This window comes from Salvelinus alpinus, chromosome 14 (assembly GCF_045679555.1).
Source record: "Salvelinus alpinus chromosome 14, SLU_Salpinus.1, whole genome shotgun sequence".
NCBI lineage: Eukaryota > Metazoa > Chordata > Actinopteri > Salmoniformes > Salmonidae > Salvelinus > Salvelinus alpinus.
The window spans coordinates 47,607,192-47,633,726 of record NC_092099.1 but is presented as its reverse complement, the minus strand read 5'-3'; the positions used below and the strand labels follow the sequence as shown (position 1 = coordinate 47,633,726).

Below are 26,535 nucleotides of genomic sequence, written 5' to 3'. Positions count from 1 at the left end.
GCTAGTTGAAATAAAGGCATTTGGCCATCTTGTGGAGTTTATGCAGTGTGGCTACATGATGCAGCTATCGTTAGATTAGTTTGAGTACAAAACAGTCAGAATACAGAGGACATTAGCTAGCTAGCTACGTAGCCTTGTTAGCTAGCTTGAACTTTACACACACTAAGGTTAGCAGGTAAATTAGCAAGTAGACTAAAAACAATCCAACACTTACCTACCAGTCCATGAGAAGGGTGGCAGTTTCAGCTTCACACTTCTAACCTTTCAATGCACGCCACCTTTCAACATGAATTCCAATGTTTATCTGGTTTCTGGATTGAGCAGTCTTTTTTTCTCTTCCTTTTCTCTTATGGGGTTGTTGATTCAGATCCAAGAACCGAGAAGGCTGATGCTTGTTACTGTCAACATTTTCTGAAAACATTGTACCTTCTACCAGGACAGTTCATCTGCAAACACGTTAACTAGCTTGTTGGCTTTGTCTGCTCTGTGTTTGTTTCTGGCGGCTGTAGCCTGTCCCTTCCTCTCAAGCTCCGGAGCCATGCTCCAGCAGGGTTGTTTGAGTAGGCGGGGTTTAACGCAAATACACACCTTACCCAGAAGGCCAGCCCAAGGTGGCTCAGGGCTCAACCAAAGACACACCTTGCCCAGAAGGCCAGCCCAAGGTGGCTCAGGGCTCAACCAAAGACACACCTTGCCCAGAAGGCCAGCCCAAACCAGCTCAGGCTCAACCAAAGACACACCTTGCCCAGAAGGCCAGCCCAAACCAGCTCAGGCTCAACCAAAGACACACCTTGCCCAGAAGGCCAGCCCAAACCAGCTCAGGCTCAACCAAAGACACACCTTGCCCAGAAGGCCAGCCCAAACCAGCTCAGGCTCAACCCCCATATTTTCATTCAAAGTAAAAATAAATAAATAAAAAAAAAAACAGAGTGGCATCGACGGTAGCAGATTCCATTTTTAATGTTGGTTTTAATTTGCTTTGATGTCTTTTTATAACCAGCATAATGCCTCGTTGCTGGAATTAATTGCATTAGCAGCCAAAATGTTTGAAAACTGAAGTTAAATTCTGCTTTGTCCCAAAAGGGGAGACTAATAAACTACTGTTATTCCAAAGTCATAATACGATTTGTACGTTTATGTGCATATTACTTAGTGACCTTGGGACTTTAAGGTTCTATCTGTGCAAAGCATAGTTCTGAGATATTGAGAATCAATGTTTTTACATCCCAGATCCCTCGAAACTGTTTTGTAGTGAATTCTTATTTCATAACATATTAAGGTTATCACCTTAAAGGTACCTAAAGTGCATAGTATCAAACTCCTGAGATGCTTGTAAATCAGTTTTTTTAGGAGGGTGCAATCACAGATACAACCTTATGGCTCTGAAATGTCAATCTGTGTTCAGCCATAAGGTTCTTTCTGACAATTGTTCAGTTTTTAAGACAACTGCAGCTATTTGAATGCATAACTGATAGAATAACACTGTTTTACTAAGATAGAGTCCGAACACATCATCAAATACATTAAGCCATGTATTATGATCATCAGACAAATTACTATCATCACTGAACAACGATGTGACAACATTTACTTTAAGATTTCTGACCGCATTGTTATTTTGCTTCCGTGCCATTATTGCTGGCAAGACTAGCCTAGACCATACTTAGACGGACATGGCAAAGACGTGTTGGGATTGGTCCGTCGGTATTTGTTCAGGCTTGTAATTGGATTGCAGATATAACCTTATAGTGCCAAGTTCAAATGGGTTTATTCAGATCCAACGTTCTAGTTTTTCCATTTGTTTCACTTAAAATGTTATTTTTCGAAAATCTAACATCTGTATATATGTGTATATATCTGACATATGAAGAACCATCTAAAGATCAATTATATGTGACTAACTCATAATTGGACTCGACTTGCTGGCTGACTTCACTTGAGTAATATTAATAGCGTTGCTCGTTTCTGATTCTGTCATTATGAATGCAATATTTAGTTGTGTCCTATGTGTATGATAATTACATAGAGGTTGCATTTATCCCAGCGTTCTTGAATTGTGATCTCTTCCCCGTCTTTCTCGATATGCCAGGTTGTCTAGATGCGGAAACATACTTCCCCTACTGGTTATCCTACGGGTTTGAACACCCAAAGGTTGAGATACAAACATAACTGAAGATGTTGAAGGCACTGTTACCATGTAAACAATCGTCGGTTTTGTTGCCTGACCAATATAACCTGTGATAGGTTGTGTGGGTGTTACAAATAGATTGTCAGACAGATGTTTAGAAAGCGTATTATTACGTCGTCGTTTTTTTTGTTGCATTAGTAATCGGTAGGAAAACAGATTTTTGTAACAGCTCATGTCTTGTTTGAGAGTTTAGGTTTTTATCAGGTTTTAGTTCAAATATGATTTTTAAAAGAAGGTATACCTCTTGGTGTGTTGTTACCCGAAGCTGTCCGACTGTTTCAGAGCAGCACGGACTGCTGGATGTGGGGAAACATTGCACAGCCTTGGATGGGTGGCACTGGTGACTGCTGGATGTGGGGAAACATTGCACAGCCTTGGATGGGTGGCACTGGTGACTGAGTTGTGAAATAATAAATAGGAAGTGACCCCTGTAACAATTTCCCTGGAGAAATATCTTCAAAGTATGTCAAAACATCCCTAGACAAGTGCCTTTCAAGAGCTCACTCTACTCACCCTGGTCACCCCTGACAGACCTGTGCTATTCCAGCCTGTCAGAAGGAGAGCAGAGGACAAAAACAACACTGGAGAGAGTTACATGGCGGGTCCAGCCTTTGTCTCTGTCCTGTCTTATCCAACTGGAGGGTGCAGAGCCCACAGCCTCAGTTCCCGAGAATTCTGTTTGACAGACACAGCATGCAGGGGAGGCCAGACCAGACTATAATGAGGCTGTCGAGTGTCATTAACTGCTCTGCCATTACTCTCATTCACCCGTAGTCTCTGTGTTGCACCAATGTTCCACATGAAATGTTCTACTAATTGCCTAACAAATTGGTGTTTGCCTCGGTGTGCAGAAGACATGATTTCTTTAAAAAACAGTTGCATTGGTAACTATAGGAACTCTTTTTAATATGTATGAAATGAAAAGGAATGGTTATTGTCTGGCCTGGCAGGTATTTCCCAGAGGTTCTGAAAGACGGATTGACCAATCAGGTGAATAACCCTGAGGTGGGCGTGGACATTACCAGGCCGGACACGTTCATTCGCCAGCAGATCATGGCTCTGAGAGTGATGACAAACAAGTTAAAAAATGCCTACAATGGCAATGATATCTACTTTCAAGACTCAAGTAAGTAACATTCCACATATACAGTGCATTCGGAAAGTATTCAGACCTCTTGAATTTTTCCACATTTTGTTAAGTTTCAGCCTTATTCTAAAATGGATGAAATAGTTTTTTTTTCATCATCAATCTACACACAGAACCGCATAATGACAAAGCAAAAACAGGTTTTTATGAAAAAAATCTAATTCAGTAAAAAATTTAAACGGAAATATCACATTTACATAGGTATTCAGACCCTTTACGCAGTACTTTGTTGAAGCACCTTTGGCAGCAATTACAGCCTTGAGTCTTCTTGGGTATGACGCTACAAACTTGCAATACCTGTATTTGGGGAGATTTTCCCATTTTACTCTGCAGATCCTCTCAAGCTCTGTCAGGTTGGATGGGAAGCTTCGCTGCACAGCTATTTTCAGGTCTCTCCACAGATGTTGTATCGGGTTCAAGTCCGGGCTCTGGCTTGGCCCACTCATGGACATTCAGAGACTTGTCCCGAAGCCACTCCTGCGTTGTTTTGGCTGTGTGCTTAGGATTGTTGTCCTGTTGGAAGGTGAACCTTTGCCCCAGTCTGAGGTCTTGAGCGCTCTGGAGCAGGTTTTCATCAAGGATCTCTCTGTATTTTGCTCCAAGCGGGTTGTCATGTGCCTTTTACTGAGGAGTGACTTCCGTCTAGCCACTCTTCCATACAGGCCTGATTAGTGGAGTGCTGCGGAGATGATTGTCCTTCTGGAAGGTTCTCCCATCTCCACAGAGGAACTCTGGGCCTCTTTCAGAGTGACCATCGGGTTCTTGACCAAGGCCCTTCTGGGAGTCTTGGTGGTTCCAAACTTATTTAGTTTAAGAATGATTGAGGCTACTGTGTTCTAGACCTTCAATGCTGAAGAATTGTTTTGGTACCTTTCCCCAGATTTGTTCTTCGACACAATCCTTTCTCGGAGCTCTATGGACAATTCCTTCGACGTCATGGCTTGGTTTTTACTATGCCATGCACTGTCAACTGTGGGATCTTTATATAGACAGGTGTGTGCATTTCCAAATCATGTCCAATCAATTGAATTTACTACGAGTGGACTCCAATCAAGTTGTAGAAACATCTGAAAGATGATCAATGGAAACAGAATGCACCTGAGCTCAAGTTCGAGTCTCATAGCAAAGGTTCTGAATATTAATGTAAATAAGGTATTTCTGTTTTATTTTTTTTTGAATACATTTGCAAACATTTCTAAAAACCTGTTTTCACTTATGGGGTATTGTGTGTAAGTTGATGAGGAAAAATTAATTTAATCCATTTTAGAATAAGGCTGTAACGTAACAAAATGATGAAATAGTCAAGGGGTCTGAATCGTTTCCGAAGGCACTGTGTATATACAGGACCAGTCAAAAGTTTGGACACCGACTCATTCAAGGGTTTTTCTATATTTTACAAATTTCTACATCAAAACTATGAAATAACACATATGGAATCATGTAGTAACTAAAAAGGTGTATAACAAATCAAAATACATTTTATATATTTGATTGTTCAAGAGTGTGATGACAGCTTTGCCAAGAGTGTGCAAAGCAGTCAAGGCAAAGGGTAGCTACTTTGAAGAATCTCAAATATTATATATATTTTGATTTGTTTAACACTTTTTTGGTTATTACATGATTCCATATGTTTTATGTCATAGTTTTGATGTCTTCACTGTTATTCTACAATGTAGAAAATAGTAAAACTTTAGAAAAACCCTTGAATGAGTAGGTGTTCTAAAACTTTTGACTGGTACTGTATAAATATATATTATATTATTAAACGTTTTCATATTCAAAATCTGCAATAATTTTTTCTGTATTCATGTTTTCATTTTAACATTGAAAGTGTATTTTATATCAATAGTCTCTGTCAGTTGCTCTTTCTGTTGTTCTCTGTCAGTTCCTCTCTCTGTATATCTATGGACTGCTCATTGTGCTCTGTGTGTTCCTGTGCTGTTGTCCAGGCGACGAGGGCAGTGGCTCGGGCAGTGGCAGCGGCTGCACGGAGGCCTGCGTCACTGAGTTTGACTTTGCCAGCACCGAGGCCCCGGTGGTGGGAGCGGACCGGAGCGGGAGCGGCCCGATGGAGGACTCAGCAGCAGCCACACACCCTGCCCCCTCAGCAGCCCTGCTGGCCAGCCTGGCCCTTTCAGCCCTGGCACTGCACAGACTATGGAGATAATGCTGGGGGAACTCACTCAACGTGGACAGTAGGATCTCTCTCTACGCTGTGTTTTTCTACCCAAACAGACTGGAGCTACAGTCAAGCAGACAGTATTCAGGCAGCCTTGGCCTTTCGGATAGATAGAGGGGGTCTACTCTGCTCTGGAGACAGCAGTCATGCATCCTGGTTCCCCTTTCCTCCTCCCAAAGAGTGTCTGGTTGTTGATTCCATCCTTAGACAGGGCTTCACATGACTGCCGTCACTCCAAGATAGAAACAGATGATCTCCTGTTAAACATTGTTCAAGAATTAATTTTGTCACAAGGCAGATGTTATTAGGTCTCCGTGAGAAAAAGCCCTTGCACTTTTGGTCCTATTTAATTTAATTTTTTTTCCAATGCTTTAGAAGGGTATTTTGTTTTATCACTGTGAGTATGTGGAGAGGTTACACCTAGAGGTGACCAGGAGTCCCAGCTAAAACACCTTTACTATGGTTTACTGTTATACCACATTATACTATGAGGTGATCTCAGTTGACAGGTCTTTTACTTGTTGACATGTTAGAAGTGCATTTCTTCATTCAAATAACAAACCTCAGACGACCCCAAAATCACATAAACAAATAGAAACAGTACGGCTGTCACAATAATTGTTGGTTTTCTACCTTGTTTCCTCTGCTTTAAATATTATTGATTACATCTACATTGACAGTAAATGATACCAATGAAACATGTCTGTTGTTAATGTTAATCAGGTAAAGTAAGATATTCTATTACCAGTGTTGGGGAAGCTACTGTGAAAATATAGTTTACCAAGCTATCAATTACTTCAAACTGCAAGAAGTTAAGCTACACAAAAGCTACCCTAATAATGTTAACGCTAATAATACAAAATATATATATATATATTAGTTAACTAAAGTTACTTTTAAAAAAGTATTTCACTACATCCAAAACTACTTCAAAAATGAATGATCATATGCAAATCTGAAATGTCATAGACTACAAATTGCATCTTTGGGATAAAATGTTAACGGAATGTGTCATTTTGTCTTTTAAACACAAACACAATGTTCCAAGTGAGAATTAGTCAGGTCTGATGCCGAAAAAGAAAAAGAAAGGAAATTATTTCCTACCCGTATCTTGCAAAAAGAGTAATGTGTAATTCCAGTTGTTAGCTACACTGCTACATGGTAAAACAGTAGTGTGTAGTTCCAGTAGTTAGCTACACTGCTACATGGTAAAACAGTAGCGTGTAGTTCCAGTAGTTAGCTACACCGCTACATGGTAAAACAGTAGCGTGTAGTTCCAGTAGTTAGCTACACCGCTACATGGTAAAACAGTAGCGTGTAGTTCCAGTAGTTAGCTACACTGCTACATGGTAAAACAGTAGTGTGTAGTTCCAGTAGTTAGCTACACCGCTACATGGTAAAACAGTAGCGTGTAGTTCCAGTAGTTAGCTACACCGCTACATGGTAAAACAGTAGCGTGTAGTTCCAGTAGTTAGCTACACCGCTACATGGCTAACAAGTCATTAACTACTGAAAACACAACCTAGAATAGAAGTTAGTTCAACTACCACCAAGCTACTGCAAAATGTAGTTAAATTACTAGGTGAACTTCATGTACTTCACTACTCCCCAACACTGTGTATTGCTCATATCTGAAATGAGTTTTTACCATTTACTGCGTTCAATTCTTTTGAGTGCAAATGTTATCATATCACAAAGAACCTCATCAGAAATATTGCTTTATGTTCTATGGTGATATCCACTATGTATTTTCTAATCATTGAAAAGAGTAAGAGAATGGTCAAACGTGCAAACTATCGGCCTGCATTTATTGGTGGGAGGTTATTGAAGGCTTACATTCATTTAGTCCCTTTTAAGTGTCACTTTTTTTTATATCCTTTACCTGATAACTCAGGATCGATATGTTTTTAATTATGTTTTTAATGTTAATTCAACTTTAACTGCACATGCTTAACTTCATAAGAATACTGCATGTTCATCTGCCTTGCAAAGGGTTGTCATTACCAACAATGTGATGTCTTGAACTTCCCATCTGTCATTATAAAGGCAAATTTAGATACAGGAAGACACCTTGTTCTAACAATTCTAGCAAGCCCTTCTCGTGTACAGTACACATAACATTGATTCAAACCAGACTGTCTGCATTCATTCATTCATTACTAAAAACAATAAATAATGACTGAGGATCAACAAGATGACGTGCCAAATTGTAGTAGGTTAAAGCACATTGAAGGCTAAAAATGCAGAAGACAAAAAAGGCCCCTGCATTTATCTCTGGCACCTGAGGGGTTCTATCTGCGGTGACAGGCTCAATGCCGACCACAGACACCTGTGAAATTAGAATTATAGGAGGTAGAGAGTGTCTGGACAGGGTTGAATGCTCCAGTGAGGATAGGCAGTAGAGCATGCCTACAGAGACTAGGAAGAGGATCGGTATTACTGAAAGGAGAGTTCTGTATTCCCCCCCTTCAAACGCTAGCCAACAAAACCAGTCTGTGTTCGGTGTTCTCAGAGGGCCAGCCGGTCAACTCAGTAAACCACAAAAGGCCAGCTAAGCTTACATTACAAGGGAGTTAGGATTATATTAAAATCATTCAGCTTTTATCATGGTCTCTTAATGGACTCAGTGCAGCATATAAATTGTGTGAGCTTGCTTCGTTGCCTCTTGATAAACCAGTATTAGTGTTCATCTTGTATGAATGTAAGGCAAAATTATGATGTGCAAAATTATGGAGAACAAAACATTTTGTCCCTTTGTCAATGTGTCCTTAAAATAAGATTCTTTAATATGAATAATTATCTTGCAGGATGCTGTTTTTTATTTTGTGTATCATTGCACTTTTAATGGTAATATATTTGCAATATTTTGTCTTGAAAATTGATGCTTATGGATCAGCAAATTAATGTCAAACAAATGTTTCAGAAACATTATTCATCAACATTTCATACAGTCAAATGCATTCTATTGTAACAAAAAGAAGATCATGATGATATCTGTTGCTTAGAATTGGAAAACCGATTCAAGCCAATAAGGTTGATGATCTAGTTAACATAAAGACCGTACAAACAAAAATGCCTTACAGTTTTTTAATGCAATTAAAATGGTTGCATCTGTGTTTTGTTACTCTTTCTTGCAAATAAATATTTATTAAAAAGATTGTAACAGCAATTTGATGACTTACATTTGTAATTTCAAGAAAAAAATGATTGAAATGCATAATACAATTTTTCTTTTTTTATATACTGTAACGGATGCTTCAGTTAGGGAAAAACACAGGATAATGTCAATCTTACGGGTTATAATGAGATTTAGGTGACAATATCCTATTATTAAATCATTTTAATTTAATTTTATTACCTTTATTTAACTAGGCAAGTCAGTTAAGAACAAATTCTTATTTTCAATGACGGCCTAGTTCCAGTGGGTTAACTGCCTTGTTCAGTGGCAGAACGACAGATTTTTACCTTGTCAGCTCGGGGATTCGATCTTGCAACCTTTCGGTTTGTGGCCCAACGCTACCTGCCGCCCCAAAATCATCAGGGTAGCGTAGGTACAAGGATAAGCAAAGCACTGTAAACATTGTACTGTAAATTCCCATCAATAATGTCTTGTATGACAGGGTGCGAGCAAGTTCAAGTTTCTATCATGAATAACAGCTAAAGCATGAAAATATATGAATCACATATACATAGGAGTTCTACTTTACAGTGCTATCTGCAGGTTTCACATTGTTCCTGGTTACTTTACAGTGCTATCTGCAGGTTTCACATTGTTCCTGGTTACTTTACAGTGCTATCTGCAGGTTTCACATTGTTCCTGGTTACTTTACAGTGCTATCTGCAGTTTCATGTTGTTCCTGGTTACTTTACAGTGCTATCTGCAGTTTCATGTTGTTCCTGGTTACTTTACAGTGCTATCTGCAGGTTTCACATTGTTCCTGGTTACTTTACAGTGCTATCTGCAGTTTCATGTTGTTCCTGGTTACTTTACAGTGCTATCTGCAGTTTCATGTTGTTCCTGGTTACTTTACAGTGCTATCTGCAGGTTTCACATTGTTCCTGGTTACTTTACAGTGCTATCTGCAGGTTTCACATTGTTCCTGGTTACTTTACAGTGTTATCTGCAGGTTTCACATTGTTCCTGGTTACTTTACAGTGCTATCTGCAGGTTTCACATTGTTCCTGGTTACTTTACAGTGTTATCTGCAGGGTTTCACATTGTTCATGGTTACTTTACAGTGTTATCTGCAGGTTTCACATTGTTCCTGGTTACTTTACAGTGTTATCTGCAGGTTTCACATTGTTCATGGTTACTTTACAGTGTTATCTGCAGGTTTCACATTGTTCCTGGTTACTTTACAGTGTTATCTGCAGGTTTCACATTGTTCCTGGTTACTTTACAGTGTTATCTGCAGGGTTTCACATTGTTCCTGGTTACTTTACAGTGTTATCTGCAGGGTTTCACATTGTTCCTGGTTACTTTACAGTGTTATCTGCAGGGTTTCACATTGTTCCTGGTTACTTTACAGTGCTATCTGCAGGTTTCACATTGTTCCTGGTTACTTTACAGTGCTATCTGCAGGTTTCACATTGTTCCTGGTTACTTTACAGTGTTATCTGCAGGGTTTCACATTGTTCATGGTTACTTTACAGTGTTATCTGCAGGTTTCACATTGTTCCTGGTTACTTTACAGTGTTATCTGCAGGTTTCACATTGTTCATGGGTACTTTACAGTGTTATCTGCAGGTTTCACATTGTTCCTGGTTACTTTACAGTGTTATCTGCAGGTTTCACATTGTTCCTGGTTACTTTACAGTGTTATCTGCAGGGTTTCACATTGTTCCTGGTTACTTTACAGTGTTATCTGCAGGGTTTCACATTGTTCCTGGTTACTTTACAGTGTTATCTGCAGGGTTTCACATTGTTCCTGGTTACTTTACAGTGTTATCTGCAGTTTCATGTTGTTCCTGGTTACTTTACAGTGCTATCTGCAGGGTTTCACATTGTTCCTGGTTACTTTACAGTGTTATCTGCAGTTTCATGTTGTTCCTGGTTAATTTACAGTGTTATCTGCAGGTTTTACATAGCACTGTAATGTATTCAGGAACTATCTGCAGGGTTTCACATTGTTCCTGGTTACTTTACAGTGTTATCTGCAGGTTTCACATTGTTCCTGGTTACTTTACAGTGTTATCTGCAGGTTTCACATTGTTCCTGGTTACTTTACAGTGTTATCTGCAGGGTTTCACATTGTTCCTGGTTACTTTACAGTGCTATCTGCAGGGTTTCACATTGTTCATGGTTACTTTACAGTGTTATCTGCAGGTTTCACATTGTTCCTGGTTACTTTACAGTGTTATCTGCAGGTTTCACATTGTTCCTGGTTACTTTACAGTGCTATCTGCAGGTTTCACATTGTTCCTGGTTACTTTACAGTGCTATCTGCAGTTTCATGTTGTTCCTGGTTACTTTACAGTGCTATCTGCAGGTTTCACATTGTTCCTGGTTACTTTACAGTGTTATCTGCAGGTTTCACATTGTTCCTGGTTACTTTACAGTGCTATCTGCAGGTTTCACATTGTTCCTGGTTACTTTACAGTGCTATCTGCAGGTTTCACATTGTTCCTGGTTATTTTACAGTGCTATCTGCAGGTTTCACATTGTTCCTGGTTACTTTACAGTGCTATCTGCAGGTTTCACATTGTTCCTGGTTACTTTACAGTGTTATCTGCAGGTTTCACATTGTTCCTGGTTACTTTACAGTGCTATCTGCAGGTTTCACATTGTTCCTGGTTACTTTACAGTGCTATCTGCAGGTTTCACATTGTTCCTGGTTACTTTACAGTGCTATCTGCAGGTTTCACATTGTTCCTGGTTACTTTACAGTGCTATCTGCAGGGTTTCACATTGTTCCTGGTTACTTTACAGTGCTATCTGCAGTTTCATGTTGTTCCTGGTTACTTTACAGTGTTATCTGCAGGTTTCACATTGTTCCTGGTTACTTTACAGTGCTATCTGCAGGTTTCACATTGTTCCTGGTTACTTTACAGTGCTATCTGCAGTTTCATGTTGTTCCTGGTTACTTTACAGTGTTATCTGCAGGTTTCACATTGTTCCTGGTTACTTTACAGTGCTATCTGCAGTTTCATGTTGTTCCTGGTTACTTTACAGTGTTATCTGCAGGGTTTCACATTGTTCCTGGTTACTTTACAGTGTTATCTGCAGGTTTCACATTGTTCCTGGTTACTTTACAGTGTTATCTGCAGGTTTCACATTGTTCCTGGTTACTTTACAGTGCTATCTGCAGGTTTCACATTGTTCCTGGTTACTTTACAGTGTTATCTGCAGGTTTCACATTGTTCCTGGTTACTTTACAGTGCTATCTGCAGGTTTCACATTGTTCCTGGTTACTTTACAGTGCTATCTGCAGGTTTCACATTGTTCCTGGTTACTTTACAGTGTTATCTGCAGGTTTCACATTGTTCCTGGTTACTTTACAGTGCTATCTGCAGGTTTCACATTGTTCCTGGTTACTTTACAGTGTTATCTGCAGGTTTCACATTGTTCCTGGTTACTTTACAGTGCTATCTGCAGGTTTCATGTTGTTCCTGGTTACTTTACAGTGCTATCTGCAGTTTCATGTTGTTCCTGGTTACTTTACAGTGTTATCTGCAGGTTTCACATTGTTCCTGGTTACTTTACAGTGCTATCTGCAGGTTTCACATTGTTCCTGGTTACTTTACAGTGCTATCTGCAGTTTCATGTTGTTCCTGGTTACTTTACAGTGTTATCTGCAGGTTTCACATTGTTCCTGGTTACTTTACAGTGCTATCTGCAGTTTCATGTTGTTCCTGGTTACTTTACAGTGTTATCTGCAGGGTTTCACATTGTTCCTGGTTACTTTACAGTGTTATCTGCAGGTTTCACATTGTTCCTGGTTACTTTACAGTGCTATCTGCAGGTTTCACATTGTTCCTGGTTACTTTACAGTGCTATCTGCAGGTTTCACATTGTTCCTGGTTACTTTACAGTGCTATCTGCAGGTTTCACATTGTTCCTGGTTACTTTACAGTGCTATCTGCAGGTTTCACATTGTTCCTGGTTACTTTACAGTGCTATCTGCAGGTTTCATGTTGTTCCTGGTTACTTTACAGTGCTATCTGCAGTTTCATGTTGTTCCTGGTTACTTTACAGTGTTATCTGCAGGTTTCACATTGTTCCTGGTTACTTTACAGTGCTATCTGCAGGTTTCACATTGTTCCTGGTTACTTTACAGTGCTATCTGCAGTTTCATGTTGTTCCTGGTTACTTTACAGTGTTATCTGCAGGTTTCACATTGTTCCTGGTTACTTTACAGTGCTATCTGCAGTTTCATGTTGTTCCTGGTTACTTTACAGTGTTATCTGCAGGGTTTCACATTGTTCCTGGTTACTTTACAGTGTTATCTGCAGGGTTTCACATTGTTCATGGTTACTTTACAGTGTTATCTGCAGGGTTTCACATTGTTCCTGGTTACTTTACAGTGTTATCTGCAGGGTTTCACATTGTTCCTGGTTACTTTACAGTGCTATCTGCAGGTTTCACATTGTTCCTGGTTAATTTACAGTGTTATCTGCAGGTTTCACATTGTTCCTGGTTACTTTACAGTGTTATCTGCAGGTTTCACATTGTTCCTGGTTACTTTACAGTGTTATCTGCAGGTTTCACATTGTTCCTGGTTAATTTACAGTGTTATCTGCAGGTTTTACATAGCACTGTAATGTATTCAGGAACTATCTGCAGGGTTTCACATTGTTCCTGGTTACTTTACAGTGTTATCTGCAGGGTTTCACATTGTTCCTGGTTACTTTACAGTGCTATCTGCAGGGTTTCACATTGTTCATGGTTACTTTACAGTGTTATCTGCAGGTTTCACATTGTTCCTGGTTACTTTACAGTGTTATCTGCAGGTTTCGCATTGTTCCTGGTTACTTTACAGTGCTATCTGCAGGTTTCACATTGTTCCTGGTTAATTTACAGTGTTATCTGCAGGTTTCACATTGTTCCTGGTTACTTTACAGTGCTATCTGCAGGTTTCACATTGTTCCTGGTTACTTTACAGTGTTATCTGCAGGTTTTACATAGCACTGTAAAGTATTCAGGAACTATCTGCAGGTTTCACATTGTTCCTGGTTACTTTACAGTGTTATCTGCAGGTTTCACATTGTTCCTGGTTACTTTACAGTGTTATCTGCAGGTTTTACATAGCACTGTAAAGTATTCAGGAACTATCTGCAGGTTTCACATTGTTCCTGGTTACTTTACAGTGTTATCTGCAGGTTTCACATTGTTCCTGGTTAATTTACAGTGTTATCTGCAGGTTTAAAAAAAAAAACTCCCTAGTCCTTGCCAATGACAAGCATACCCATAACATGATGCAGCCACCACCATGCTACTCAGTGATGTGTTGTGTTGGATTTAACCCACACATAACGCTTTCTATTCAGGATATTAAGTAAATTTCTTAACTACATTGTTTTCCAGTATTATTTAAGTACCTTGTTGAAAACAGGATGCATGTTTTGGAATGTGCAGGCTTCCTTCTTTTCACTCTGTCATTTAGGTTAGTATTGTGGAGTAACTACAATGTTGTTGATCCATCCTCAGTTTTCTCCTATCACAGCCATTAAACTCTGTAACTGTTTAAAAGTCACCATTGGCCTCATGGTGAAATCCCTGAGCAGTTTCCTTCCTCTCCAACAACTGAGTTAGGAAGGGCGCCTGTATCTTTGTAGTGACTGGGTGTATTGATACCTCTTCCAAAGTGTAATTAATAACTTCACCATGCTCAAAGGGATATTCAACGTCAGCTTTATTTTATTTTACCCATCTACCAATAGGTGCCCTTCATTGCGAGGCGTTGGAAAAGCTCCCTGATCTTTGTGGTTGATTCTGTGTCTGAAATTCACTGCTCAACTGAGGGACCTTACATATAATTTTATGGGTGGGGTACAGAGATTCAGTAGTCATTCAAAAATCATGTTAATTAGGGATCTATCCCGTCCACGGGACGGTTAAGCTAACGTAGGCTAATGCAATTAGCATGGGGTTGTAAGTAAAAATAACATTTTCCAGGACATAGACATATCTGATATGGGCTGAAGCTTAAATTCTTGTTAATCTAACTGCCCTATCCAATTTACAGTAGCTAGTACAGTGAAATAATACCATGCTATTTTTTGAAGAGGGTGCACAATATCGAATATGAAAAGTTATTAATAAACCAATTAGGCACATTTGGGCAGTCTTGATGCAATTTTTTTACAGAAATGTAATGGTTCATTGGATCAGTCTAAAATGTATGCATACACTGCTGCCATCTAGTGGCCAAAATCTAAATTCACCTGGGCTGGAATTATACATTATGGCCTTTCTCTTGCATTTCAAAGATAATGGTACAAATAAAATACAAAAGAACGTTGTTTTTTTTCTTTGTATTATCTTTTATCAGATCTATTGTGTTATATTCTCCTACATTTCTTTAACATTTCCACAAACTTCAAAGTGTTTCCTTTCAAATGGTACCAAGAATATACATATCCTTGCTTCAGGGCCTGAGCTACAGGCAGTTAGATTTGGGTATGTCATTTTAGGTGGGGAAAAAAGGGGTGGATCCTTGCAACTTATTATGTGACTTGTTAAGCGCATTTTTACTCCTTAACTTATTTAGGCTTGCTATAACAAAGGGGTTGAATACTTATTGACTCTAGACTTTTCAGCTTTTCTTTATTTATTTTTTCATACAATTTTTTTTATTTTTAACATCCCACTTTTACATTATGGGGTATTGTGTGTAGGCCAGTGACACACAATCTCAATTTAATCAATTTTAAATTCAGGCTGTAACACAACAAAATGTGGAAAATGTGGTGTGAATACTTTCTGAAGGCCCTGTATCTGTTTTCTTGTATGGGCTGAGTCTCAGTCCACTGCATCCGTCTATGTAGGCTTCCATATCTGCTGTAAAAAGTGGCAGAGCTACAGCACTGTTTGTCAGACCAGGAGAAATCCCCAAAATATGGCTTCTCACGGAAACATCTGTAGCGTCTGAACAGTTTGGTGTACAAAGTAGCATATTAATTAACTATTTTGGCCCCACGGGACTCGTCTGATGTTGGTATCGCTGATGTGCCAACATCTGGCTGTAACGCCCGAACCGTTTGGTCTACAAACTAATATGAGCCTTACTGTCATGAACACGATAGTGTTCTCTGTTTTGATCTACAAACAGGGATCATCAACTAGATTCAGCAGTGGGCTAATATTATTCTTGGCCGGATGGTCGGGGCCCGGAACGTAATAATTTGTAGACTGCCAATTGGCCGCAAGCAGCCCAAACAGATATAATATTTGACTAAAACATAATAATTAACATAATAAACAAATTCATATCTTGCAGCAAAACTGTAAATAAGACTTTAATCTCAAGAGAATGTTAAAAAAAGGTTTAATGTTCTCTGACATAGACAATATCCAAAACAACAAAAAATACAGTGAATTCATACATTTTCAGCAATACAAATTGTAAAGTCTTTCTACACAATACCACAAATCATTTTTCCAACTTGGAGGTAAACTCGATAAAGTATTCAATCATTTCACTGTGTATTTCAGATGGAGTCAAGTCATTAGAATGTACCAAAATAGAGCTCCTTCTGGGAAAAGGACCCCAGAGGAGCAAGCACCCCCAGACCCCCCTGGCTCGGGGACGCCTGGTTGGCTACGTTTTCTATTTGGCTGCCTACTCTATGTAGTTGTGCAAAACACTGCCAAAATGTACCTACACTCTCTAGGCTTCCTCTGTGTACTTTTTGTTGGTAAACTCTGCTTTGATAAGGGGTTCAAAGCTGTGTTTCCTATACTGTTGCAAGTAGAGCACCAGGACGAGTAGAAGAACCAGGGCACCCAGGAAAACACCACCCAGACTGGAGCCCATCACAAACACGATTCCACCGTCTGTAGCTGAGGAAGGGATAGAATAAGAGATTTAATGCAACAAGATCTTTATCAAAGTGTTCTTATTTCATTGACCTGCTAATAAAACAAGCATAAGTCGATGACGATTATTTAATTGCAAAGTTATCTGTGAAATCACCAACCATCGAGTTCAATGGCATAAGAATATCCCAGTTGATCAGAAGCCACGTAAATCTCCTCGTTGGTCACAGGAGGGAAAAATGGCACCATGTTATAATGTCTGTTGTGACCAATTGGAGCCATCTCATCTGGGAAGCTGGAGTTTGGTGGAACAGACTTTCTCATCCACTCATCAAAAATGGCATCAGTGAAAGCATGGAGCACCTATAGAGAGAGAGAGATAGTTATGTAACTGTAAAACATTGTTGCATCGTCTGCACAGAAATCTGACCAACTACCAATTCTTTACATTAACTCACATGACAGTCAAATACATGGACTCATAGGCAACCACACCATAACTCTACCTACATTTATATATTACCTAAATTATATCGACTAACCGGTGCCCCCGCACATTGACTCTGTACCGGTACCCCCTGTATATAGCCTCGATATTGTTATTTTACTGCTGTTCTTTAATTATTTGTTACTTTTATTTCTTATTGTTCTTGAAGTATTTATCTTAACTGCATTGTTGGTTAAGGGCTTGTAAGTAAGCATTTCACTGTAAAGTCTACACCTGTTGTATATTCGGCGCATGTGACAAATACAATTTGATTTGATTTGAACTAGATGATTACCAGAAAGACGGGGTCATTGGCTGCAGAGTGAGATCGAGCGCTGGTTCCACTGAGGAAGGAGTGGACCAGGTTGTGCAGGTTGTTAACTGTGGAGTCAAGCTCTGCCTCGCCATCTGGCTTGTCATAGCCTTCCAGAGCATTCCTGTATAGGAGACAAAGTATATTTGGAAGTCAGAAACAATGCAATTTCGAGAGTTCATTCGACTTGACTTCATTGAATAACACCCTGTAGGTGAATGTGTAAGGTCCCAGGTCAATGTGAACAGTTTAAGTTGCCTGAAGCTGAAGGTGGAGTTAGTATAGTAGGGAGCGTTGTCAAAGTCTCTGAGGTTTAGACAGCTCCTGACATCATTCATGGTCGGCAGACTCATGTTGGTTCTCGCTCCTCCCATCTGACCTCTCCTTATACGTCCCTCACTGGTCCCATTACACAGAGTGACCAGGCGGTTATATTCATCCAAGCTGGGGAGGGGAAAAGATTCAGGCAACATTTAAGGACAATGAGTCTGGTACAAAACACATGATGAACATGTACCCGGTAGTATAACAACCAGCTTACGTGCACAAAGCATATCCAGCACAGGTATATTATATACACTACCGTTCAAAAGTTTGGGGTCACTTAGAAATGTCCTTGTTTTTGAAAAAAAAAAAAAAAAAAAGTCCATTAAAATAACATCAAATTGATCAGAAATATAGTGTAGACATTGTTAATGTTGTAAATGACTATTGTAGCTGGAAACGGCAGTTTTTGTATGAAATATCTACATAGGCGTACAGAGGCCCATTATCAGCAACCATCCGTCCTGTGTTCCAATGGCACGTTGTGTTAGCTAATCCAAGTTTACCATTTTAAAAGTCTAATTGATCATTCGAAAACCCTTTTGCAATTATGTTAGCACAGCTGAAAATGTTTTTGTGCTGATTAAAGAAGCAATACAACAAGCCTTCTTTAGGCTAGTTGAGTATCTGGAGAATCAGCATTTGTGGGTTCGATTACAGGCTCAAAATGGCCAGAAACAAAGGACTTTCTTCGGAATCTCGTCAGTCTATTCTTGTTCTGAGAAATGAAGGCTATTCCATGTGAAAAATTGCCAAGAACCTGAAAATGTTTAGACTGGTGTTTTGCGGGTGCTATTTAATGAAGCTGACAGTTGAGGACTTGTGAGGCGTCTGTTTCTCAAACTAGACAGTCTAATGTACTTGTCCTCTTGCTCAGTTGTGCACTGGGGCCTCCCACTCCTCTTTCTATTCTGGTTAGGGCCAGTTTGTGCTGTTCTGTGAAGGGAGTAGTACACAGCGTTGTATGAGATCTTCAGTTTCTTCGCAATTTTTCACATGGAATAGCCTTCATTTCTCAAACAAGAACAGTCTGACGAGTTACAGAAGAAACTGGCCATTTTGAGCCTGTAAACGAACCCACAAATTCTCCAGATACTCAACTAGTCTATAGAAGGCCAGTTTTACTGCTTCTTTAATCAGCACAACAGTTTTCAGCTGTGCTAACATCATTGCAAAAGGGTTTTCTAATGATCAATTAGCCTTTTAAAATGATAATCTTGGATTAGCTAACACAACGTGCCATTGGAACACAGGAGTGATGGTTGCTGATAATGGGCCTCTGTACGCCCATGTAGATATTCCATAAAAAATCTGCCGTTTCCAGCTACAATAGTCATTTACAACATTAACAATGTCTACACTGTATTTCTGATCAATTTGATGTTATTTTAATGGACAAGAAATTTGCTTTTCTTTCAAAAACACAAAACATTTTTAAGTGACCCCAAACATTTGAACGGTAGTGTGCATACATGGCTGGTTTCCTAGACGTGAATTACGCCTGATTAAAAAGCACTTTCAATGGAAATCCTTCAGTAAACATGCATTTTAGTCCAGGACTAGGCTTCATCTGTTTCCCACAATGTTTTATTGTTTTATTTAACAGCGCACCTGTCACACACCACCCCCCAATTGGAGAACCTGGACTGGTTACTGATGAGGGAGGAGTCATCTGGGTTGTGCCCCCCCAGGAGAGAGTCTGTACAGACGTCACACTCAGTCTGCCCTGTGGCGAAGTTCCAGTATGGAACAGCAAAGTTCTCATTGCCAGTCAGTCTCTGCAGCAGAGAGGATCGTTTTACCTTTATTTTCATCAATGTTTGAAGCTATTTTGTTCTTCATGTCCTCAGCATTCAAATCCACTCTTACCTGCAGGTCTCTCTCCAGACTAAGGAGGTGGTATCTGTGCCAGGTGACGAACGCTGGTCCTTTGTGGGAGAAGTCAATGGCCTTAAACGGACGACCTGGACCTACAGAAGAAACAAATAAGGTGGTTTATGAGCAACTTTTGAATGTTCTCTTCTGCTAGCTTTCCAGTACATAGAGAGTCATATATAACTCAGAACAAGTAAGTAAGTAACGTAGCAAGTGAGTAATTTATAAAATTTGTCTTTCATTTTCATTCATTTTCAACCAAAAAGGAATTAGTTTGAAGGTTGAATATAATTTAATAATGTATTGATATTATTTATTGAATCTATAAACTTATGACTTCAGAAAATACTAAATTGGTGTTTTACCTAAAAGTGTGTCTCTGACAGAGTAGTAGTGCTGCCATGTAAAGAAGTCGTAGATTGAGATGTTGGAGAACTGGGGCTGGGTTCCATTGGGCCCCAACAGGGCCAGCCAGTGCTGTGTGGCAATGACATAGTCTGGATGGGTGGTGTTCTTGGCTCGGTCCAACACATCCAGGAACTCCTGGAGCTCAGCTGGAGTCAGAGAGTGGATGTTCTTCCTCACCACTGGGGATTTATGCACGTCACAGTTTGGTCCTGTCCAGCCAAACTTACACTGGCCACAGTCAAAGCCACCAAAGTTACCTAGACACAGGGATGGAATATATAAACCAAACCAAGTCAAGACTATGGGAATGGCCAAGAAATGTGGTTTCTGTAAACAAATGTTATTGTAATACATTTTAGAAACTAATACATTAATATGATACATTGATTTGATGATATGTTATTGTTAAATACCTACAGTTCAGCCACCAATTTTAGGGTAACTAAATGGTCTCAAAGTTCAAAGTTCACCCAACAGTCTTGAAATATTTTACATACGTCTTCCTAATAATCACAATTTAACAATGACTACCCTTCAACAATGAGTTATAATGTTGTCTAAACAAAACATATTTTATGAAATTTTAAACACTGATTTGCTATTAACACATAAATGTAACACTATTAATATGTTACTTACCAGAGCACCTGCATGTCTGATTGAAGAATTTGGTCGGCCACCTTTCTCGATCATCAACATTTCTCAACCTATACGGTCCACCCCAGGGTTTGGTACTGACTCTGATGTCGGAGCAGTTTCCTCGTCCAGATAAAAGTCCACACACGTTAGCAGGATCAGACCCGAGGGCAGGGCAGCACTGCTTTGAGACGATCCCTTCTACCGTGCTACACACTCGAGGAAACTGAGCCTCTGTAGAACCAGGCCATGTCACAAAACAGACCAACCCTAGCACAAGAGCCCTCATCGTCTTCAACACCTCTGGTCCTCTTCTGTCCATGTCTGTCCACTAGCAAATCAGTTTGTATACCAGTTCACATCAATGCTTAATTAGTTAATTCCTCCAAAAGCGCATGGAATTAAAAATGTAACGCTCCAAAGTTGTGTATTCAACATTTGGCTACAGTCATAAATGTTAACTAAGAGCCAGCCTGAGAGTAGACTGTGTTCCAGGCGGTGTCTTCAACTTTAACAAAGCCTCCAATTCATGTGCTCTCTTTAAGTCTGGGCAGAACGGATTAAGGTCTCGTGGTAATCACCTGACACCAGGCAACTATGAGCTTGACTCCTACCAGAGAAATGCCTCAGGCCAAAGTACATAGGGTGTCGGGTTAGACCATCAGCTATCTACAGGTCCATTTTTACATTCTAGTCATTTAGCAGACGCTCTTATCCAGAGCAACTAGGATTAAGTGCCTTGCTCAAGGGCACATCAACATATTTTTCATCTAGTCGACTCTGGATTTGAACCAGTGAACTTTCGTTGACTGGTAAAACGCTCTTAACCCCTAGGCTACCTGCCGCCCATCTAATGTGAAGCTCACAACGTTAGTCCCATGAATAATATATTTTTTAAGTATTTGAGAGTAATTTCTCATAAAGTTGTTTTTGCCAGAAATGAAATCCACAGTAGACTGATTGATAGTACATTTGCATAATTACAAATAGGATTTTTTGGTTTCCTGTTCGCTTCCCTCTTTATCACATGACATATCATACATATAATCCTAAATCATTTAAATCATGATAGCCTAATCATATCGTGTGTCTATACTGTATTACTAATAATTGTTTTTTCTCATAATCCACTGAGAAAAAGTCATCAACTGATTGTTGAATTCCTCTGAGAAACAAGCATTCTTTGTTCTGTGGGAGGAGCACCAAACACATCAATGAAGACTTATGATGTTTGGTACGTCAGTGCAGAAATAGCTGATATGTTTTGTGCTTGTGTCATTAGCTAGACTTTCCCTAACCCCTGTTACCTATGATCTGGCATGTGACTGTTGAATGGTGAGTGAAAAGTTACATTGCCAATCACACAATAGCTACACACATATACTGCCATGAGGGAATGAGATAAAACAAATAATAATAATCTAAAACTGAATTCAAAATAAATATCCTTAATTGAAAAATTACATATAATTCAATATAAGCTAGTAGAAACAATGTGCTAGAATTGTAACACCTTTAATTATTGTCATAAAGAAATATACTATAATATACTATAGAATGAAAGGATGTCGAATTCACTTTTATTCTCAAACAGACTACATTTTAGTTTGAAATCATTCATGGAACAGGCACTGAAAATTACAGGCACTAGCTTTAGTAAAGATTCCGTATGTATTCATTATTCTGTATAGGTTCATCCCTAAGTTATTATTATTAGTTGAATAGACATAATGACTGTGCTCAAACATTCTACCCTCAGGATTTTATGTTGAAGAGATAAGTACTTTCCTGAGTTATGTTTCAATTGATTTTCTCAGTTGGGCCATTTATTACAATAACATGAAAATTGCATAGAGGCATAATCAGATAAACTGTAGGCTTCCTGTTAGTTCCTGTTAGGCTTTAGTTCAAGAGTTGTCTGTGTACTTTCCATTGTATTGTATTAAGGGTTCAAAGCCATGCTGTCTTCGTTGGTGCAGCATGTTGGTCCTCCTATTTGACCTCTCCTTATACGTCCTTCACTAGTTCCATTACACGGAGTGACAAGGCGATTATATTCATCCATGCTGGGAGAAAAAGACATGGGAGTTAATTATAATAAAACATAACAGTAATTTGATTTGTGGATGCTGATTGGCTGAAATAGCATTTCATCTGTGTGTATATCAGGCAATATATCACGGTATGAAAAATACAAAATTACTGTTCTATTTATCTTGGTAACCAGTTTATAATAGCCATAAGGTACCTCAGGAGTTTGTGGTATATAGCCCATTAATCTCAGAACTAAAGTCTTGCGTAATTGGTCAGATGCTTTATTCGGAACCGGAATGAAGAGCTCCACTCTCTCTTTGCAAGTTAAGGGCAAGTCTATGGGGCAAATGTCCCCTCCCTTTCCAAAATTCAAAAGATGCTAAAACCTGTGAAATCCTGGTTTGTCCAATGCACTGGAACTGGTGCTGTTTGTTATCTCACGCATCCCGTTGTATCAGGACAGATCTATGGTACCATTTATGTTTACATAGTCTGTCCACGAGAAATTAATTAAGCAATAAGGTCCGAGGGTATGTGGTATATTGGCCAAAATACTACGGCTAATGTCTGTTCTTAAGCACGACGCAATGCGAGTATACAGCCTGGATACAGATGTGGTATATTGTCCATGTAACGCGAACCACTGAGGTGCCTTATTGCTATTATAAACTAATTACCTACATAAATAGAACAGTAAACAACTATTTTTGCATCATTCCGTGGTACAGTATATTGTCTGATAGACACACGGCTGAAATGCTGTTTCAGCCAATCAGCATCCAGGACCTAAACTACCCAGTTTATAACAGGAAATATACCACAGCTAAGGGCTGTTCTGATGCATCACGTGGCGTAAGCATCGGCCTCCGGTGCCAAAAGTTGCATGTTCGAATCCAGCGATATAACGTTTTTGAGATTTTAGTTTTAAGCCTATCCCAAACCTTAACCCTTACCTTAACCATTTTAAGTTAATGCCTTATCTTAAGACTATTGAGTTAATTACTAAACTTAACCCTAAACTTAAAATTTAGGAGGAGGTAATGGCTAAACTTAACCTTAAACACCTCGAAATTTGACATTTGTCTAATTCTAACATGAGACTGTGAGAGCTTGTTGCACACACACACACACACACACACACACACACACACACACACACACACACACACACACACACACACACACACACACACACACACACACACACACACACAACAGAGAAAGGCAAAATAAACTAACTTTCATCAACACACCCACACACCATAATAGGAAAGTTACTGTAGATTAAGAAACAGCGACAATCAAATACAAATTTTTAACCCTTCTCCTACAATTTCAGGAAATCTAATTATTCTATTTAAAAATAAAAACTTTTTCTAAATGTTTTGTATTTTAATTTAATGACTTTTTATTTTAATTTATTTTTTATTAAAAAATATATATATATTATTTATATATATTTTTTCGACTCCCAAATTTCGTGGTATCCAATTAGTAGTTAGTCTTTTCCCATCGCTGCAACTCCCGTACGGACTCGGGAGGGGAGAAGGTCGAGAGCCGTGCGTCCTTCGAAACACAACCCAGCCGAGCCGCACTGCTTCTTGACACAACGCCCGCTTAACCCGGAAGCCAGCCGCACCAATGTGTCAGCGTAAACACCGTACACATGGCGACCATGTCAGCGTGCATTGCGCCTGGCCCGCCACAGGAGTCGCTGGTGCGCGATGGGATAAGAACATCCCTGCCGGCCAAACCCTCCCCTAACCCGGTCAACGCTGGGCCAATTGTGTGCCGCCCCATGGGTCTCCCAGTCGCAGCTGGCTTGTCTCGAACCAGGATCTCTAGTGGCACAGTTAGCATTGCAGTGGCTCAGACCACTGCGCCATTCCGGAGGCCCCGGAAATCTAATTCATGTAATAAATAAATCCCCATCAAAATCCATCTGTTTAAGCTAAAGATACTTTTGTATATATAGTGCATGTGAACACCCCTTCAAATTAGTGGATTCGGCTATTTCAGCCACACCCGTTGCTGACAGGTGTATAAAATCGAGCACACAGCCATGCAATCTCCATAGACAAACATTGGCAGTAGAATGGCCTTACTGAAGAGCTCAGTGGCACTGTCAATTTTTTTTGTCTGTCCTCAGTTGCAACACTCACTACTGAGTTCCAACCTGCCTCTGGAAGCAACGTCAGCACAGAACTGTTTGTCGGGAGCTTCATGAAATGGTCGAGCAGCCACACACAAGCCTAAGATCACCATGCGCAATGCCAAGCGTCGGCTCGAGTGGTGTAAATCTCGCCGCCATTGGACTCTGGAGCAGTGGAAACGCGTTCTCTGGAGTGATGAGTCACACTTCACCATCTAGCAGTCCGATGGACGAATCTGGGTTTTGGGGATGCCAGTAAACGGTACCTGCCCGAATGCATAGTGTCAACTGTAAAGTTTGGTGGAGGAGGAAAAATTGTCTAGGGCTGTTTTTCATGGTTTGGGCTAGGCCACTTAGTTTCAGTGAATGGAAATCATAACGCTACAGCATACAATGACATTCTAGACGATTCTGTGCTTCTAACTTTGTGGCAACAGTTTGGGGAAGACCCTTTCCTGTTTCATCATGACAATGCCCCCGTGCACAAAGCAAGGTCCATACAGAAATGGTTTGTCGAGATCGGTGTAGAAGAAATTGACTGGCCTGCACAGATCTCTGACCTCAACCCCATTGAACACCTTTGTGATGAATTGGAACGCCGACTGCGAGGTCAGGCCTAATCGCCCAACATCAGTTCCTGACCTCACTAATGCTCTTGTGGAATCAAGTCCCCACAGCAATGTTCCAACATCTAGTGAAAAGCTTTCCCAGAAGAATGGAGGCTGTTATAGCTGGAAAGGGGGGACAAACTCCATATTAATGCCCATGATTTTGGAATGAGATGTCCGACGAGCAGGTGTCCACGTACTTTTGGTCGTGTAGTGTATCAGTTTTTTTTTCATGGGTTGCATCTCAATCCACCAATTCCGTCGATATCGCCCTTCCGCATCTGAGGTGAAAGGTAGCACTAGAGCGGTGTTTGTCAGAACATGAGACATCCTGAAAATTGGCCTTTTCACAAAAAAACTTCTACAGCATCCGGACAGTTTGGCCTACAAAAATATGATGCACAGGAGGCTGCTGAGTGGAGGATGGCTCATAATAATGGCTGGAATGGATTGAATGGAATGGTATAAAAGACATAGAAACCACGTGTTTGATGTGTTCGATACCATTTCATATTTTCCGTTCCAGCCTATGAGCTATGAGCACGTCCTCCCCAATTAAGGTGCCACCAGACCCCTCTGTGGAAGTTGAGACTCTTCACAGGACTAATCTGAAGTCGGTACAGCCTCTTCTGCCAACTTCTGTCTGTAGCGTCCGAACAATTTTGGGCTACACACCTCTGTGGAATGGTGAGTCTCTCACGAACACGTACTGTATATGTCAGTACAAGTAAGATGGCAGCGACAGACATGGCAGCTCTGGTTCTAGCTCCTAAGAAACTTTGCAGTATTTTTTTGTTTGTTACTTCTTACATTATTAACCCAGAATGTTTTTTTGTGTTATTACATACAGCCGGAAATAACTTTTGGATATCAGGGCGGTGGTAACTCACTAGCATTAAGACTAGGAATACGACTTTCCCGAATGTAATCCTTTGAACATTACTTGCTAATGTTTAGTCTCTGGACAATAAAGTAGACAAGCTCAGGGCGAGGATCTCCTTCCAGAGAGACATCAGGGACTGTAACATACTCTGTTTCACGGAATCATGGCTCTCTCGGGATACACTGTCCCCGTCCACACAGCCGGCTGGGTTCTCAGTACATCGCATAGGCAGGAATAAAGAAATACCAGCAATAGTGTCACGTTCCTGACCTATTTTTATGTTATTTTGATTATGTTTAGTTGGTCAGGGCGTGAGTTGGGGT

General features: G+C 40.0%; 2 protein-coding genes across 3 annotated transcripts in view; one reads left to right on the top strand and one right to left on the bottom strand.

The window, feature by feature from the left end:
* LOC139538996 (glypican-6-like) overlaps window positions 1-8,684 on the top strand; it is a 188,247-nt gene extending 179,563 nt beyond the window's left edge. For both annotated transcript variants that reach the window (XM_071341636.1, XM_071341635.1), the window contains 2 exons: window positions 3,139-3,314; window positions 5,285-8,684. In XM_071341636.1, the coding sequence (XP_071197737.1) occupies window positions 3,139-3,314; window positions 5,285-5,502 (394 nt within the window). In that variant the 3' untranslated portion in view covers window positions 5,503-8,684. The remainder of the gene's footprint in view (window positions 1-3,138; window positions 3,315-5,284) is intronic.
* Window positions 8,685-15,984: 7,300 nt separating this feature from the next.
* LOC139538994 (L-dopachrome tautomerase-like) lies at window positions 15,985-21,064 on the bottom strand. Its single transcript, XM_071341628.1, has 8 exons — window positions 20,539-21,064; window positions 19,857-20,156; window positions 19,486-19,586; window positions 19,228-19,394; window positions 17,551-17,736; window positions 17,275-17,416; window positions 16,654-16,855; window positions 15,985-16,516 (listed from the first exon to the last, which is right to left on the bottom strand). Exons 1-8 carry the CDS (start codon window positions 20,855-20,857, stop codon window positions 16,344-16,346), a joined length of 1,590 nt encoding a protein of 529 aa, XP_071197729.1. The 5' UTR covers window positions 20,858-21,064; the 3' UTR covers window positions 15,985-16,343.
* Window positions 21,065-26,535: the final 5,471 nt, after the last annotated feature.

Excerpts from the sequence above, each read along its gene's own strand:
- LOC139538994 (XM_071341628.1), bottom strand. The coding sequence starts at position 20,857 with ATGGACAGAAGAGGACCAGAGGTGTTGAAGACGATGAGGGCTCTTGTG. Across the intron at positions 20,157-20,538 it reads TCAGACATGCAGGTGCTCTG|GTAACTTTGGTGGCTTTGAC; the intron begins GTAAGTAACATA and ends CCCTGTGTCTAG. Across the intron at positions 19,395-19,485 it reads GTCTGGAGAGAGACCTGCAG|AGACTGACTGGCAATGAGAA; the intron begins GTAAGAGTGGAT and ends TCTCTGCTGCAG.